Source organism: Bos taurus, chromosome 16 (genome assembly GCF_002263795.3).
Source record: "Bos taurus isolate L1 Dominette 01449 registration number 42190680 breed Hereford chromosome 16, ARS-UCD2.0, whole genome shotgun sequence".
NCBI classification, from domain to species: domain Eukaryota; kingdom Metazoa; phylum Chordata; class Mammalia; order Artiodactyla; family Bovidae; genus Bos; species Bos taurus.
The window spans coordinates 62,122,440-62,135,974 of record NC_037343.1 but is presented as its reverse complement, the minus strand read 5'-3'; the positions used below and the strand labels follow the sequence as shown (position 1 = coordinate 62,135,974).

Below are 13,535 nucleotides of genomic sequence, written 5' to 3'. Positions count from 1 at the left end.
GCGCTAACCATGAGCAGAGGATGGCGCACCTACATGTGTGGGAATGCACACAAGTTCATGCAGAAACAACCCCTGTACCTTTCCTGGAAAAGTAGGTGAAGAAAGCTCCACCAGCTCTTCTCTACTGAGATCCTCCCAAATACCAAACAGCTGGCCTGGTTGTATACTCCTGTGTCCTGTTCATCGGTTTACTTGGAATGACAGGTGCTTCTAAACATGTAGTCCCAGGTATTTACAAATGGTTCTGAGCTGAGTGGGTTGTGTCACTAGTTAGTGTCTTGTACTTCTTACGTGTGTCTTCAAACTGTTCAGGAATCCCAAGTTCTTTTGGATATTCTGGGTACCATTAATATTTGGTTTAAAAACAGGTTTTGTCTGTGACACACATTTTCTCTCCATGCTTTCTTTTTCAGGCTAATACTAAGCTGAAATGATATTAAAAGAAGAAAAATTGGGAGGTGTTATAAACTTTGAGGGACCCTGTTATAGATGCTATTAAGATGGGATTCCTTGACATACTACAGGTTCTTTGGCTTTTCAGATCAGAACCACTGCTGACCGTTCCCACCTTTGTGATCCCTTAAAACACATCTCAGAAAAGTAAAATAAGACTACTTTGACTTTCTTATGTCTGTGCTACTACTCGAAGACTAAAAATGAACGAGATTGAGAGTGATATGAGCCAGGTCACTGGCCGGGCATGTGGGGTGTTGAATGTTATCCTGGGATCGCTTAGTAGCATTTTTCTAATTCCTGCCATTTCTTTCATTTCTTTTTTAGGACATGCTCAAGTTCTTGCATGCTTTAGGACTCTTTGATTTCACTCTGTGTTGCTAGAATTGAATCCACCCACCTGCTCCTCCTTCCTCTCAAGTCTGAGTCGTCAGCGTCTTTAAAGTTGTGGTGATGAAAGTATGGCCCTTGGCTCCCAGTGTGGGGGCCACCTCAAGATCCTTTCATAGCAGAGCCCCTCAGCTTCAGATGCTTTTGCTACTCAGATGTTATTTACTTTTTTCATCATGTTAACATTTAAACTGATGGTGCAAAGGCAGTGGCAGGTTAAACCACTCGTGTCTTTCCCTAAATCAAGGCAGCGGCACCAAAACCATTCCTCCCTCGTGGTGAAAAAGAAAAAGAATCACGTTCCCTTCAGATTGTTCTTCGTGAAACAGTAAAAGAAATATTAATTTTATCTAATCTTGATTCCCAATAACACTTTTCCTTTTCTAAAAAAAAAAAATAGTTGGTCTCTCTCTCTCTCTTTTTTTTCCGCTGTTGTATGCACCCTGTGGGATCTTAGTTCCCTAACTAGGAATCAAACCTGGGCCCCCGGTGGAAGTGCAGAGTCCTAACCACTGGACTGCCTAGGAAGTCCCAACTTTTCCTCACTTTTTAAAAGTTATGATTAGCCAACAATAAAACTGACTCTTTTTAGTGTATACTTCTGTGAAATTTGACAAATGCATGTAGTCAGTAACCACCACTCCACAAGTAAGTTGTAGGACAGATCCATCACCCCTAGAAGTTTCTCTCTGTCCCCCTCCCGCCATGTCCAGCACCTGGCAACTACTGATGTGTTTTCTCTCCCTATAGTTCTGCCTCCTCCGTAATGTTACAGAAATGGAAGCATACATTGTGTGGCCATCTAACTTCTTACACTTTGCATGATACGTTTTGGGATTTGTCTTTATTGTTGCATGTAGGCATGGTTTGTTCCTTTTTATTGCTGAGTACTATTCCATTGTGAAGGTGTACCAGAGCCGTCCATTCCTTGGTTGAAGGACATTTGGCTTGTTTTCAGTTTTTGGCTATTATGACTAAAACCACTGTAAGAATTTGCAGGTTGTTGTGTGAGTGTGTGTGTTTTTGTGTCGTCTTGAAGTGGCGTTGTTGGGTCATATGGTAAATGTACGTTTTGTATGTTTAATTTTAAGAAACGACTACACTGTTTTCCAAAATGGCTGTACAAGTTTGTGTTGCCGCCAGCAATCCATGAGAGTTCCAGTTACTCCACCACCTGGTCAGCACTTGGCATTGTCGGTTGGTTGTGTGAGGCCATTCCAAGTTTGTAGTGGTATCTCATTATGGATTTACTTTGCATTTTTCTAATGACTAAAGGGATTGGGCATCATTTCATGTGCTTACTTGTCACTTGTATGTTATCTTTAGTGAAGTGACTGTGCAGATCTTTTGGCCTCCCCCCCTTTTTTTTTTTTAAGAAATCAGCTCCGTTTTCTTTTTTAAAGATTTGTTTGTTTATTTTGGAATGTGCTGGGTCTTCACTGTGCCCATTTTTTTAATTGGGTTTGTTTAAGTTTTGAGAGTTTAATATATATATATATGTATATTGTAGATACAAGTTATTTAATCAGAAGTGTAACTCACAGTTGTTTTCTCCCAACCTCAGTACACACTTTAATATTCTTTGTGACAGCATGAGAGAGTGCATGGGGCACTTTTGCTGTATTGTAAGATGACTGACTCCAGCGAAGGCACTTCCGTGATGCAGTAACAAGCTGAAATAGCTCACTTTTTCCTCCACAGAATCTCATTTTTTCCTTCAAAAAATGACTTGCAGACTGGTTATTGAGACTTGCATATGCTCACAAGGATCAAAATTATCCATTAAAAACCTTGAGATTTTCTCAAAAATGAATGAGGTGAACCTGTCACTTCTTGGAAAACAACTGACAATATTTTTACGGATGATGAAATTAGAGCCTTTTTAAAAAAAAAGAATTTGGGAAGCTTGATTCAACTTGTATCATGTTACAGATTCCAAGTAGTTAAAGTTTTTGTAGTGGGATTGGTGGTGATACTATTGTATGATTTTGGATGTTGTGTAATGAAATGAGTCGGCATTTGGAAGATCTTTGACGCTTGGTAAAATACTTTGCGAATGAGCAGTACATGATGGGTGAAAGAGGCATCCACTGTAGAAGATGGAGCAGTGAGTTGCAGTGTACGAGGTGTTCACAGGGTCTTTGGTGCAGTTGCAGCTTCATATCGCCGCTAAGCTTTAAGAAACTGCCACTTGTCAAGTTTTCTTAGAGCGACAAAAAAGAATATCCACAATTATCTGAAAAGACTGTTAAAGTACTCCTCGCTTTTCCAACTATATATCTGTATGAGGCTGGATTTCTGTCATATGCTTCAACCAAAACGTATGTAAACAGTCAGTGTAAAAGCAGTTGTAAGAATATACCTGTCCTGCTGTTAAACCAGATATTTGCAAAATGTGCAAAATGTGAATCAAAGATTTGCAAAAATGTGAATCAGTGCCAGTCTTCTCACTAAATATTTTTGTTTTAGAAATTTTTTGCAAAACATTAACATACAGTAATTTCATTGTAATGTTTTATTAATTGGTAAATATTTAAAAATATGTTTGAATTTCTAAGATGGTAAATGACAACAGATAAAGAGCCCACATCAAAATAAGTTCTTTGGGGGTCTTCAGTAATTTTGAAAAGTGCAGAAGAGCCCTGAGACTGAAAAAGTTTATGGATTAGCGCTTAAGAGTTTAATTCCAGCATCCTAGTTGTCTGGTGGTGGTAGAGAATGTGGTATGCTCCAGCCTGAGACTTCTAGTTTTCAAAAAGCGGATTCATTTCGATATTTGGCAAAACTAATACAATATTGTAAAGTTTAAAAATAAAATAAAAAAAATAAAGTGATTAACTTAAATCATTAAAAAAAAAAAACAAAAAGCAATTCAGAATTCAGATTTCCTTTACAGAACTGGTAATTTTTATGTCCTTTAGAATGAGATATATCGTCTTAGATAACTTTTTAACTCTGCCTTCTATTATCAGAGAAGGTATTCAACACAATTCAACACAAACTTCCCTTCACCAAGTACTTCATATTATGGGAAAATGTATGCCCTTTTCTTTACCAGATCAGCCAGAAACCTCAATAAAGAGTAAAAATAGTAGATTTGCATCTCAGTTACTTAGTCCTTCCTCTTTCTGTCTCAGATAGAGTTTCTCTTTAGCACTGAAAGCATAGGGCTGATGTGAGAGGAGCAATGAGGGGACTTGTTGAACCCATGAAAAGTACTTGCTGAACATAGTAGACTGTTCCTGGTAGATTGATTGTGGGCCACAGAGCTCAGTGATTTATTCAGCTGGATCCAGTGTCTATAATTCTGTATTTAACATTCAGCTTTTTAGCTCTCATCAGTATTCACAGTCCAAGATATTATAAGGTACCTTTTTTCATTTTGTTAGTGCTGTCTCCTCTGACACCTGAAATGTCAGAGGGAATAGGATGCGTGCAGCTCCCTGTTTTAAAGCCATAGGCAACAAGCACACTGATTGAACACCCAGAAGAGTCGGTTAAGAAATCATGGAAGGATCATAACAGGTATCTTAGTTTAGGAGCATGAAGGTTATAATCTTTGTACACAAGAGACCATGATTATAAAATGACTCCTTTTTGGCTTTTATACATGGTAGTGTTAGATTATAACATTTAATGGTAGATATTGGCCCAATGGTGGGGAGAAAGGTTTTTAAGACCTTGTGGCTGTTATCTATAATCTAAAAGAAAACAGACCATAGTACTTAATGGCCTAGTCTCACCCCCTGAACTTGAAGCACACTAATCTTCTGTGCAGAGTAGAAAGTACAATAGAGATATATAAAGCTAATACTGCTGGGGAATCTTCTAATGAGATTTTGAATTTTAAAATGTCTCAGGTTAAAATACTTACCTTCTAAAAGATGAGCTGTATAACAGTAACTCTTCTATCTACCCTTTTTTACCCCCCTTTCCCAGCAGTCTTCCTAAGGAAAAGAAAGTTGTTTTAGAATCTTCATCTGAATATAAATTACTTTGCACCAACTAGCAGCATGTGTGAATGTTAATGGTCCTTTAGTTAATTTGTATTATAGCTTCTTAGATTACTTTTAAGTATGGTCTGTTAGAAAAATTAAATTTTGTCCTTTACAAAATTTAAAGGACACCCTGGTGGCTCAGATGGTAAGGAACCCACCTGCCAATGCAGGAGACACAGGAGACGCGGGTTTGATCCCTGAGTTGGGAAGATCCCCTGGAGAAAGAAATGGCAACCCACTCCAGTATTTTTGCCTGGAAAATCCCACCGACAGAGCAACCTGGGGTTGCAAAGGATGAAACGACTGAGCGGCTAGCAGTTTCACTTTACGAACAAACTTGATGTTATAGCTGCTTAAGTTGTGGCTGTTTTATTTTGAAATCAACTGAAAACATAATACTCAGACTATTATTTTAAAATTTTGAATTTTGATATTTGTCCATGAAGAGCCTTCTGTAATAACGGAGAAACACTTTGGGGAATGGTGGTTCATTGCTGAGGGTGGGGTCTGATTGTAATGGTTAACATAAGTCTTGTGTTAACTTGTTCATAGTAAGCGTTGTCTCATTTCTCTCCTTTCCCTTTACCTGGTTACAGAGAGGTTCAGAAAGCAGTCAACACTGCACAGGGATTGTTTCAGAGATGGACAGAGCTCCTCCAGGACCCATCCACAGCCACGAGGGAAGAAATCGACTGGACCACCAACGAGCTGAGGAACAACCTCCGGAGCATAGAGTGGGACCTAGAGGACCTCGACGAAACCATCAATATCCTTTTCTGAGGCATCTGTGCCATGTGAGGCAGACAGGCAAATGGACAGGTTTTCATTCAGATGTCTCAAATACACAGATTAGATATTTCCTTTTATCATTGATTGATGTTGCTCTTATTTGTACCATGGCACACTTAAAATCATTGCCCAGGAGGCTAAGGTAGAGTAATCAAATTCTGCTTCAGTGCATGACAGATTCTGCAACATAGAGGCCGCGTAGCGCAGTGGCTTTGAGCTTGGACCCTGTAGTCAGACTGGGTGTTCAAGTCCTGCCTCTGCCAGTTGCTAACTGTGACTCTGGGCACTTTGCTTTTCAGTAGAACCTTAGGTAACAGTTGTACCTAGCTCATACGATTGTTGAAAGTTTATCAGGTAAAGAGCTTAGGATAGTGCCTGACCCAGTGAACTTTCTTTTTTGTTGTTGTTGAGTCATGCAGCCTGTGGGATCTTAGTTCCCCAACTAGGGATCAGACTGTGCCCCCTGCATGCCTGCTTTGGAAGCTCAAAGTCCTAACTACTGGACTTGCGTGAAGTCCCCACAGAGAGCTTCTGTGAGTGTTAGCTGTCATTATTTTGAGGAGGTGTATACAGACCAATATCGTACATTGTAATTAGAGATCAAAAGAAAATCTTTCCCCAGACTTTCCTGTTCAGTGCCAGTGAGCGTTAGAGAAGCATCTTGTCCCATGAAACTGCACTTATTAAAGCAGATCTATGTGCCAAGTCATGCTATTGATGTTAAGTAAGTTCGCTGATATGATGGATGAACCAGGGAACTGTAAAAGTTGGATTACATGGCCGTTTTTTCAACTGGAAATATTCAGTCATAACTTTAGATTGAAGATATGCCATTTGCATGTTCTGAGGCCTGTTTTGTTTTTTGAGTGTAACAAAACATAAAGGAAACCAGATTTTGTCCGGATCAGTCTATAGTCAGCACATAGGTTCATATAGAGTTGACTTGTGGAGTGGATAATTTCTTTTCATCAAAATGACCCTGGGGTACCTTTTAAATTATTAAAAGACAGATATGTTCTCTAAAACTAGTGGAAGAGAAATATGTGAAGGGGTGGGAGCAAAAGCACCCTTACAGGGAGATATGTCCTACCTCGAGATAGGAGGGAAGAGAAAAAGATTGGGGGAGATAGAGAAATTGTGAGAGAAAGAGAACAAAAGTTTTAATAGATATCGTCATTCAGCAAATAGTCACTGAGTGTGCTATGTGCTGGACATCTTGCTAGTTCCTGAGATTGGATTGATAAGCAAAAGTGTACCGACCCTTGTAGAACTTATGGTGGGGGTAGAAGGGGGCTTGGAGGAGGAAGAACAGACATTAGTCAAATATTATTACAAACGCATCCTTGCGGACGATAAGAGATGAGTACAGAGAGCCATGGAGTGACCCAGGGTCGGGGTGAAAAGAGCAGGGAAGCCTCGGAGAAGAAGCCTCGATTTCTAGATTAAGAAGCAGAGTTAGCATCTTGACAGAAGTGGGATGGTTGGGAATGGCAAATGAAAACGGCTTGCAATCGCTGTCCTGGGAAAGATGATCTGGAGTCAAAACAGTGGTAGGCACGTGGAAGAGCCTAGCTCAGCTGTGGCCGGACACCTGTGGGTTTGTAGTGAACCCAGGCAGGTCACCTCTGCCTTGGGGCACAAGGAACCCTGTCTAGCTGTGGGCAGAGAAAGTTTGAGGATGATCAGTGTAAGTTGACTGTGTGTTCAGAAATTGGGCCAGATTTTATTGCTTGCTTGTGAGAGATCTGCGGTTTAACACTGATGTTGGCTGTTAGGTTTTGGCTGATGAAATTGCTTTACCTTGACTTTTTGACCCACGCATAGTTGAAGCAAATCCTAGGAAATTCAACCTTGATGCAACCGAATTGAGTATAAGAAAAGCCTTCATCACAAGTACTCGGCAGGTTGTCAGGGTAAGGAGTGAAATCTTATTGTGTTACTTGTGCAAGAAAAAGCCAGACTGTTCCAAACTCTTTCCCTTAGTGTAAACTACTAGGTCAGCTATAAAACTCCTCCTTAAGTGAGTTAAATGACAGTTTCCACATATAATTTCTCTGATAGAAAAAAATCTATTGTTAATATCATCAGGCTTATTTCTCAGAGCAAAAATGAGGGGATAGACTGCTGGCTTTGGGAAGGTTATTGTGTCCTTCCTGTCCATCTGTCTCACTCTTCCAGACCAGTTGTCTTTTTTCCTCTTTATTTCTTAGTATGCTGTGTTCCTAGACAAAAAGAAGAACTATGGTAGAAACCATTTGGTTTCCTGATTGATTGGTAATCACTTTGCATTGTGAAGAGTGCTCTTACTGGGTTTGGATGGCGGCCTCTTCTACCATCTGAATTGCTTCTGGAACTCTTGCAACCCAGTTACTGACATTTCCATATACAACTGCTTGACAGCCTTTCGGGAGTTATCCAGAGCAAGCAAGCAATCATCAGCCTATAAGAAATCAATCCAAGGGAAAAAAATCTTTAGTCTCAGATTATTTTGATATTAACCTATTGTTAAAAAGACCTAAGAGAAAATAGCATGTAAGTGAAGTATCATTAAGATATGTTTGTATTTTGAAACTATATGGCTAAGCCAGTTGATTAGCATAACTAGATGTAAGAGAACCAGCTGTCTTTAACATATGTACTAGAAAGCAGCTTCCTTGAATAAAAAGACTTGGGATCATACCAGTGCTAACATATGGCTTTTTAAGAGTCATCTTAGGCAGGAACCTTGCTATGTGTTTGCCAAAGACTCCATGTCATGTGATTTCCTTTTGAAATTATTTCAAATGGTAGGTTATCACTGAGCTTTAAACGATTCTTATTCCTTGTTTTACTCATTAGTTGCCTTTCTGTATCCATATACCTAAAAATTGTTTAGAAATAAACCCATGTTTATGGGGTGGTAACCTATTTAGATCTAGGAGCCCCATCTATGGGTTTCTCTGGTGGCTCAGTTATAAAGAATCTGCCTACCAACACAGGAGACTCAGGAAATGTGGATTTGATCCCTGGGTTGAGAAGATCCTCTGGAGGAGGAAATGACAACCTGCTCATGTATTCTTGCCTGGAAAATCCCATGGACAGAGCAACCTGGGGGCTACAGTCCATGTGGGGTGGCAGAGACACTACTGAGTGACTGAGCACTCAAGCATGTATTGAGCATGTACACCCCATCTATACAGTGAACATTTGGGTTAGACATTCCTAGTCTCTAGCCAGTTCAGAGGATATTCTGATAAGGAAGCCCTGTTGTTAGGTGGTATATTGTTGGGTAGTGCAAACAATTTCCCAGTTACTTACTTTATAAATATAGTGTGTGCTTTTTAAATTTTTTGTGATAGGTTTTTCTGAAGATGACTTCTGTAGATGTTGATATTTAAATGATGCCTTGCAGTGATGCATATATTCTTGACTTTAATCATTATATTTATTCTTTCTGCAAGGTAGTACTTAGAAGTTCTGCACATTGAAATTCAGAGGTCAATACAGTAAACGTTAAGTGAGTTGGTATAATTGAAAGTGTAATCCAAAGTTCATTTTCTAGTATTTGAAAAGCTTTTTAAAGTATGTTCTTTGCAATAAGTATTCTAAATCATCTATACTTCACAATGTTGCAGAGTCCTTTTAGAGTTGAAAGCTAAAGTAGACTCAAAACGGTGTGATCCAACTGAATGTGTTAGAGTTTTTGGTCCGCCTTCTAATTTGGAAGCTGTTACTATTTGCCAGTGGTGGGTTAATAGTACCTAACTGATTTTTTGCTTCTCTGATTTTAATAAATTCTAGTTGAGGTTTTGTGGAAAAAAAGAAGTGGTAATTGACAGTAACTTGATTTTTTTTTTAAAAGCATTGTGTTGATTCAGTATTGTTATATTCAACTAGACAATATTTGTATCCAGAGCTCTCTGAGTTCCACTTCAAGGACACTGATAGCATGGGTTCAGAGAGTTAGCATTTTGGGTAAATGAAACACAAGGCCAGGCTCAGATTAGGACTTTGTACACCACAAGTTTATGCAAGCTCCTTGGTTACCAGTTCGATGTCATTCAGTTGCTTGAAGGACTGCATTTTGATGCATTTGTGCCAGTTGTGCTTTCTCCTTCCTTGGGCAGGCAGTGGTACGTTACACATTTTTTGTAGCTGTTCTGTCTGAAGAACTAAACCTCTCTCTCGGTTTCTTCTCAATTAATGTCCACTGTTTTTGCTTTTAAATAAGTCATTTTTATTTAAAGAGTCTTGTGTATGTTTTTCCAAGTGTCTTTTTAGTTTGTGCAGTTTTATTAAGTCTTACCAGCAGTTTTTTACTAAAGAAAACAAAGTGAAGTGAATTCGCTCAGTCGTGTCCAACTCTTTACGACTCTATGGACTGTTTCCCCTCATGCTCCTCCATCCATGGGGATTCTCCAGGCAAGAATACTGGAGTGGGTTGCCATTTCCTTCTCCAGGGGATCTTCCCAACCCAGGGATCGAACCCAGGTCTCCCACATTGCAGGCAGGCTCTTTACCCTCTGAGCCACCAGGGAAGCCCAAAGAAAGCAAACATTTGTGGCAGTTGCCTATATATCAGAGATTTCACATGTGATATATTTGTGTTATGGAGATCTATTGCAGAAGTGACATTGGGTTAATTTAATAGTGAAAGGTTTTTGTAGTCAATGGCAAAATAGTGAATAAGAAGTGAGAGGACATGAGTTCTAGGCTCCCCTGAGACCTCAGTAAATTTTCAGCATGGCAAGTCATGTAGCCTCTCTCGATCTCAGTTTTCTTTAACAAGTAAATGATCCTCACTAACTGCAACTTTCTGAACTTTCAAAGGCAATCAAAACTATAGCACCCTCTCCCCAAAATCCATCTCTTCAAATCTAAGAATTGTTTATAGTCAGTTATAAGTCATGATAGAAATGGCTTTGGTTAATCAAAAAGAGTGAGGCATACTGTGTCACTACAAATGACGCTGGGATGTGAGTCCTCTGCGCGGGAAGCACTGGGATTTCCAGCGTGTTATTCACTCAGCTTGGAAGATGGCGCAAAATGAGAACAGCATACACAGGAAGTTGTTTCATTTATTTGTTGTTTTTTTTGACAAGTGACCCATATTTTATCAGTACTAACTGCTTATTGACTGCTTATTCTAAAAGAAGATGAGTTTTAATTATGTTTTTGGCATGACAGGTGTTACAAAATACTCAAAACTGTTTAGCAATGTAACTTAAAATCCCAGATCCTAATAAGGTGATCTGTGGCATGGTATCTGGCAGTTTTTACCCTGCATAAAGAAAGGACCATCTTGAAAGTGAAAGCCACAGCTCTTTGCCTTTTGCAATGCCAAACACAGGATGCGCACCACACAGCTCTGAGGTTACTGACTGTCGGAGCTAACACACACTCACACATACACACACATTTTATTAAACGGAAAACTTAAAAATGGAAACCTTTAAATGTGTGTTTCATTAAAGTAATGCATGCCCATTTTAAGGGCTTCCCAGGTGTTGCTAGTGATAAAAAACCTGCCTGCTAATGCAGGAGACATGGGTTTGATCCATGGATTGGGAAGAGCCCCTGGAGGAGGGCATGGCAAACCACTCCAGTATTCCTGCCTGGAAAATCCTATGAACAGAGAAGCCTGGCGGGCTACAGTCCATGGGGTCACCAAGAGTCAGACCCAACTGAAGCGACTGAGCACATGCACACACATGCTTTTAAAGAGAATTAGAAAAATTTTACAAAAACAAAAAATAGAAAAAGAAACCTAAACTCAAAATACAACACAAAAACAGAACTTTGTTTTATTTGTCCATATTTGTGATTATACTGTTATGTAATCATAAGTGTTTTTAAGTTTTAAAATTAAAAATAATCTGTACTTTAAAAAAAATGCAAATAATTTTGATGAATAAGAAAGGTGAAAATGTGCCTCCATTCTATAATTCCACTCTATAAAAATAATCAGTTTTATCTATTTTTTCTAGGCATTTCTATAAAACGAAATTGAAATATATTTTTAAAAGAAATGATATATTAGTTTGTAATTTTATATGTAAAAATATTGTGGACATAGTTTTATATCAATACAGATACATGCTGTCTAATAGAAATACTAAAGTACAAGCTATCTTTAATTTTCTAGTAGTCATATTTAAAAAATAAAAAGAAACTGGTAAGGAGAAGGGGGCGACAGAGGATGAGATGGTTGGATGGCATCACCAGCTCAATGGACATGCTGCTGCTGCTGCTAAGTCACTTCAGTCATGTCCGACTCTGTGCGACCCCATAGACGGCAGCCCACCAGGCTCCTCTGTCCCTGGGATTCTCCAGGCAAGAACACTGGAGTAGGTTGCCATTTCCTTCTCCAATGCATGAAAGTGAAAAGTGAAAGTGAAGTCGCTCAGTCGTGTCCGACTCTTCGAGACCTCATGGATTTCAGCCTACCAGGCTCCTCTATCCATGGGATTTTCCAGGCAAGTGTACTGGAGTGGGATGCCATTGCCTTCTCCGTCAATAGACATAAGTTTGAGCAAAACTCCAGGAGATAGTGAAGGACAGGAAAGCCTGGTGTGCTGCAGTCTATGAGATCACAGAGAATCAGACACAACTTACCTAATGAACAACAACAAACTTAATATATTTTATTTAAATTAGTATACCCAGAAGACTGTTACTTAAACATGTAATCAATATTAAAAAAATTGAGATTTCTATAAAGTTTTAAAAAATTTTTTACTAAAACTTACAAATTTGGCATATATTTTATATTTAAGCATATCTCAATTCAGAACTGAGCTTTTCATTGGAGATACTTCATCTGTATTTAGAGTTTATAAAACTTACAGTTGAAAAGGTTGATTTACTGGAAAATAGCCAGATTTTCCAGACATATGTGAAAGTTTTCCCAGTAACTAAATTTAAATCTAAATTAATTAAAATTAAGTCAAAAGTTTAATTCCTCCGTTGTACTAACTCCATTTGACGTGCTCAGTGCATAACCGTAGTTGGCTGACAGCTATTGGACAGAGTAGATTTAGAGTATTCTTTTTCATAGTTGCATACTTTATTAATCCCCTACAATGACCCTATAAAATAGCATCTTATATGGAAGAAATAAACACTTTGAAAAATTGAGTAATTTGTCCAACCCTTGCATATTTATTAAAAAGCATAACTAAGCTTGAACCCAGGTCTTTGACATGAGAGGCTATGCTCTCTTCTCTAACCTGTTTCTGTTATGATTTGTTTGATCATTGACCCTGTTGGTACGTATTTATGTGGTTAATTTTTGGCAATTACAAACCATACTTCAGGAACTATCTTTGTGAGTGTATCTTGGATATTTAAGTACTAAAAAGTTCAATGAAAATGCCCATTTTAAACACAGATAAATATTTTCAAAGTATCAAGACCTTATCAATGATATTTCTTAATAGCAGAGTGCATATTTTATATTTCCTAATACCTTTGGCAACACTAAGTAGTGTTCATATTTTTCATCTTTCCCACTCTAACCAGGAAAAATATTTCTTAGCTTGTACTTCTTTGATTATTAATGCATTAGTGCATCTTTTCATGTTTGATCATTTGTATTTTTCTGTGAATTGTTCACTGAACTCTCTTCCTAATTGTAATATCTGATACAGATATATCTGATACTATTCTCATGCTTGGATATGATGCTTATTTATTCTTTCACATTATAAATAAAACTGCAGTATACATCTTTGTATATCTGTTTTGGTATATATTTTATATTATTTCCTTAAAGTAAATCCTATTAGAATTACTAATTAATTAATTCTAATTAATATTAGAATTAGTAAAGTAATGCTCAAAATTCTCCAAGCCAGGCTTCAGCAATATGTGAACCGTGAACTTCCTGATGTTCAAGCTGGTTTTAGAAAAGGCAGAGGAACCAGA

The 13,535-nt window shown here is 38.3% G+C and overlaps 1 protein-coding gene across 1 annotated transcript in view; it reads left to right on the top strand.

Moving 5' to 3' along the window:
- Positions 1-13,535, top strand: part of STX6 (syntaxin 6) — a 51,284-nt gene that overhangs the window by 12,249 nt on the left and 25,500 nt on the right. Inside the window, exons 2-3 of the mRNA NM_001082431.1 lie at positions 5,438-5,607; positions 7,449-7,543. Coding sequence (NP_001075900.1) covers positions 5,438-5,607; positions 7,449-7,543 — 265 coding nt within the window. The remainder of the gene's footprint in view (positions 1-5,437; positions 5,608-7,448; positions 7,544-13,535) is intronic.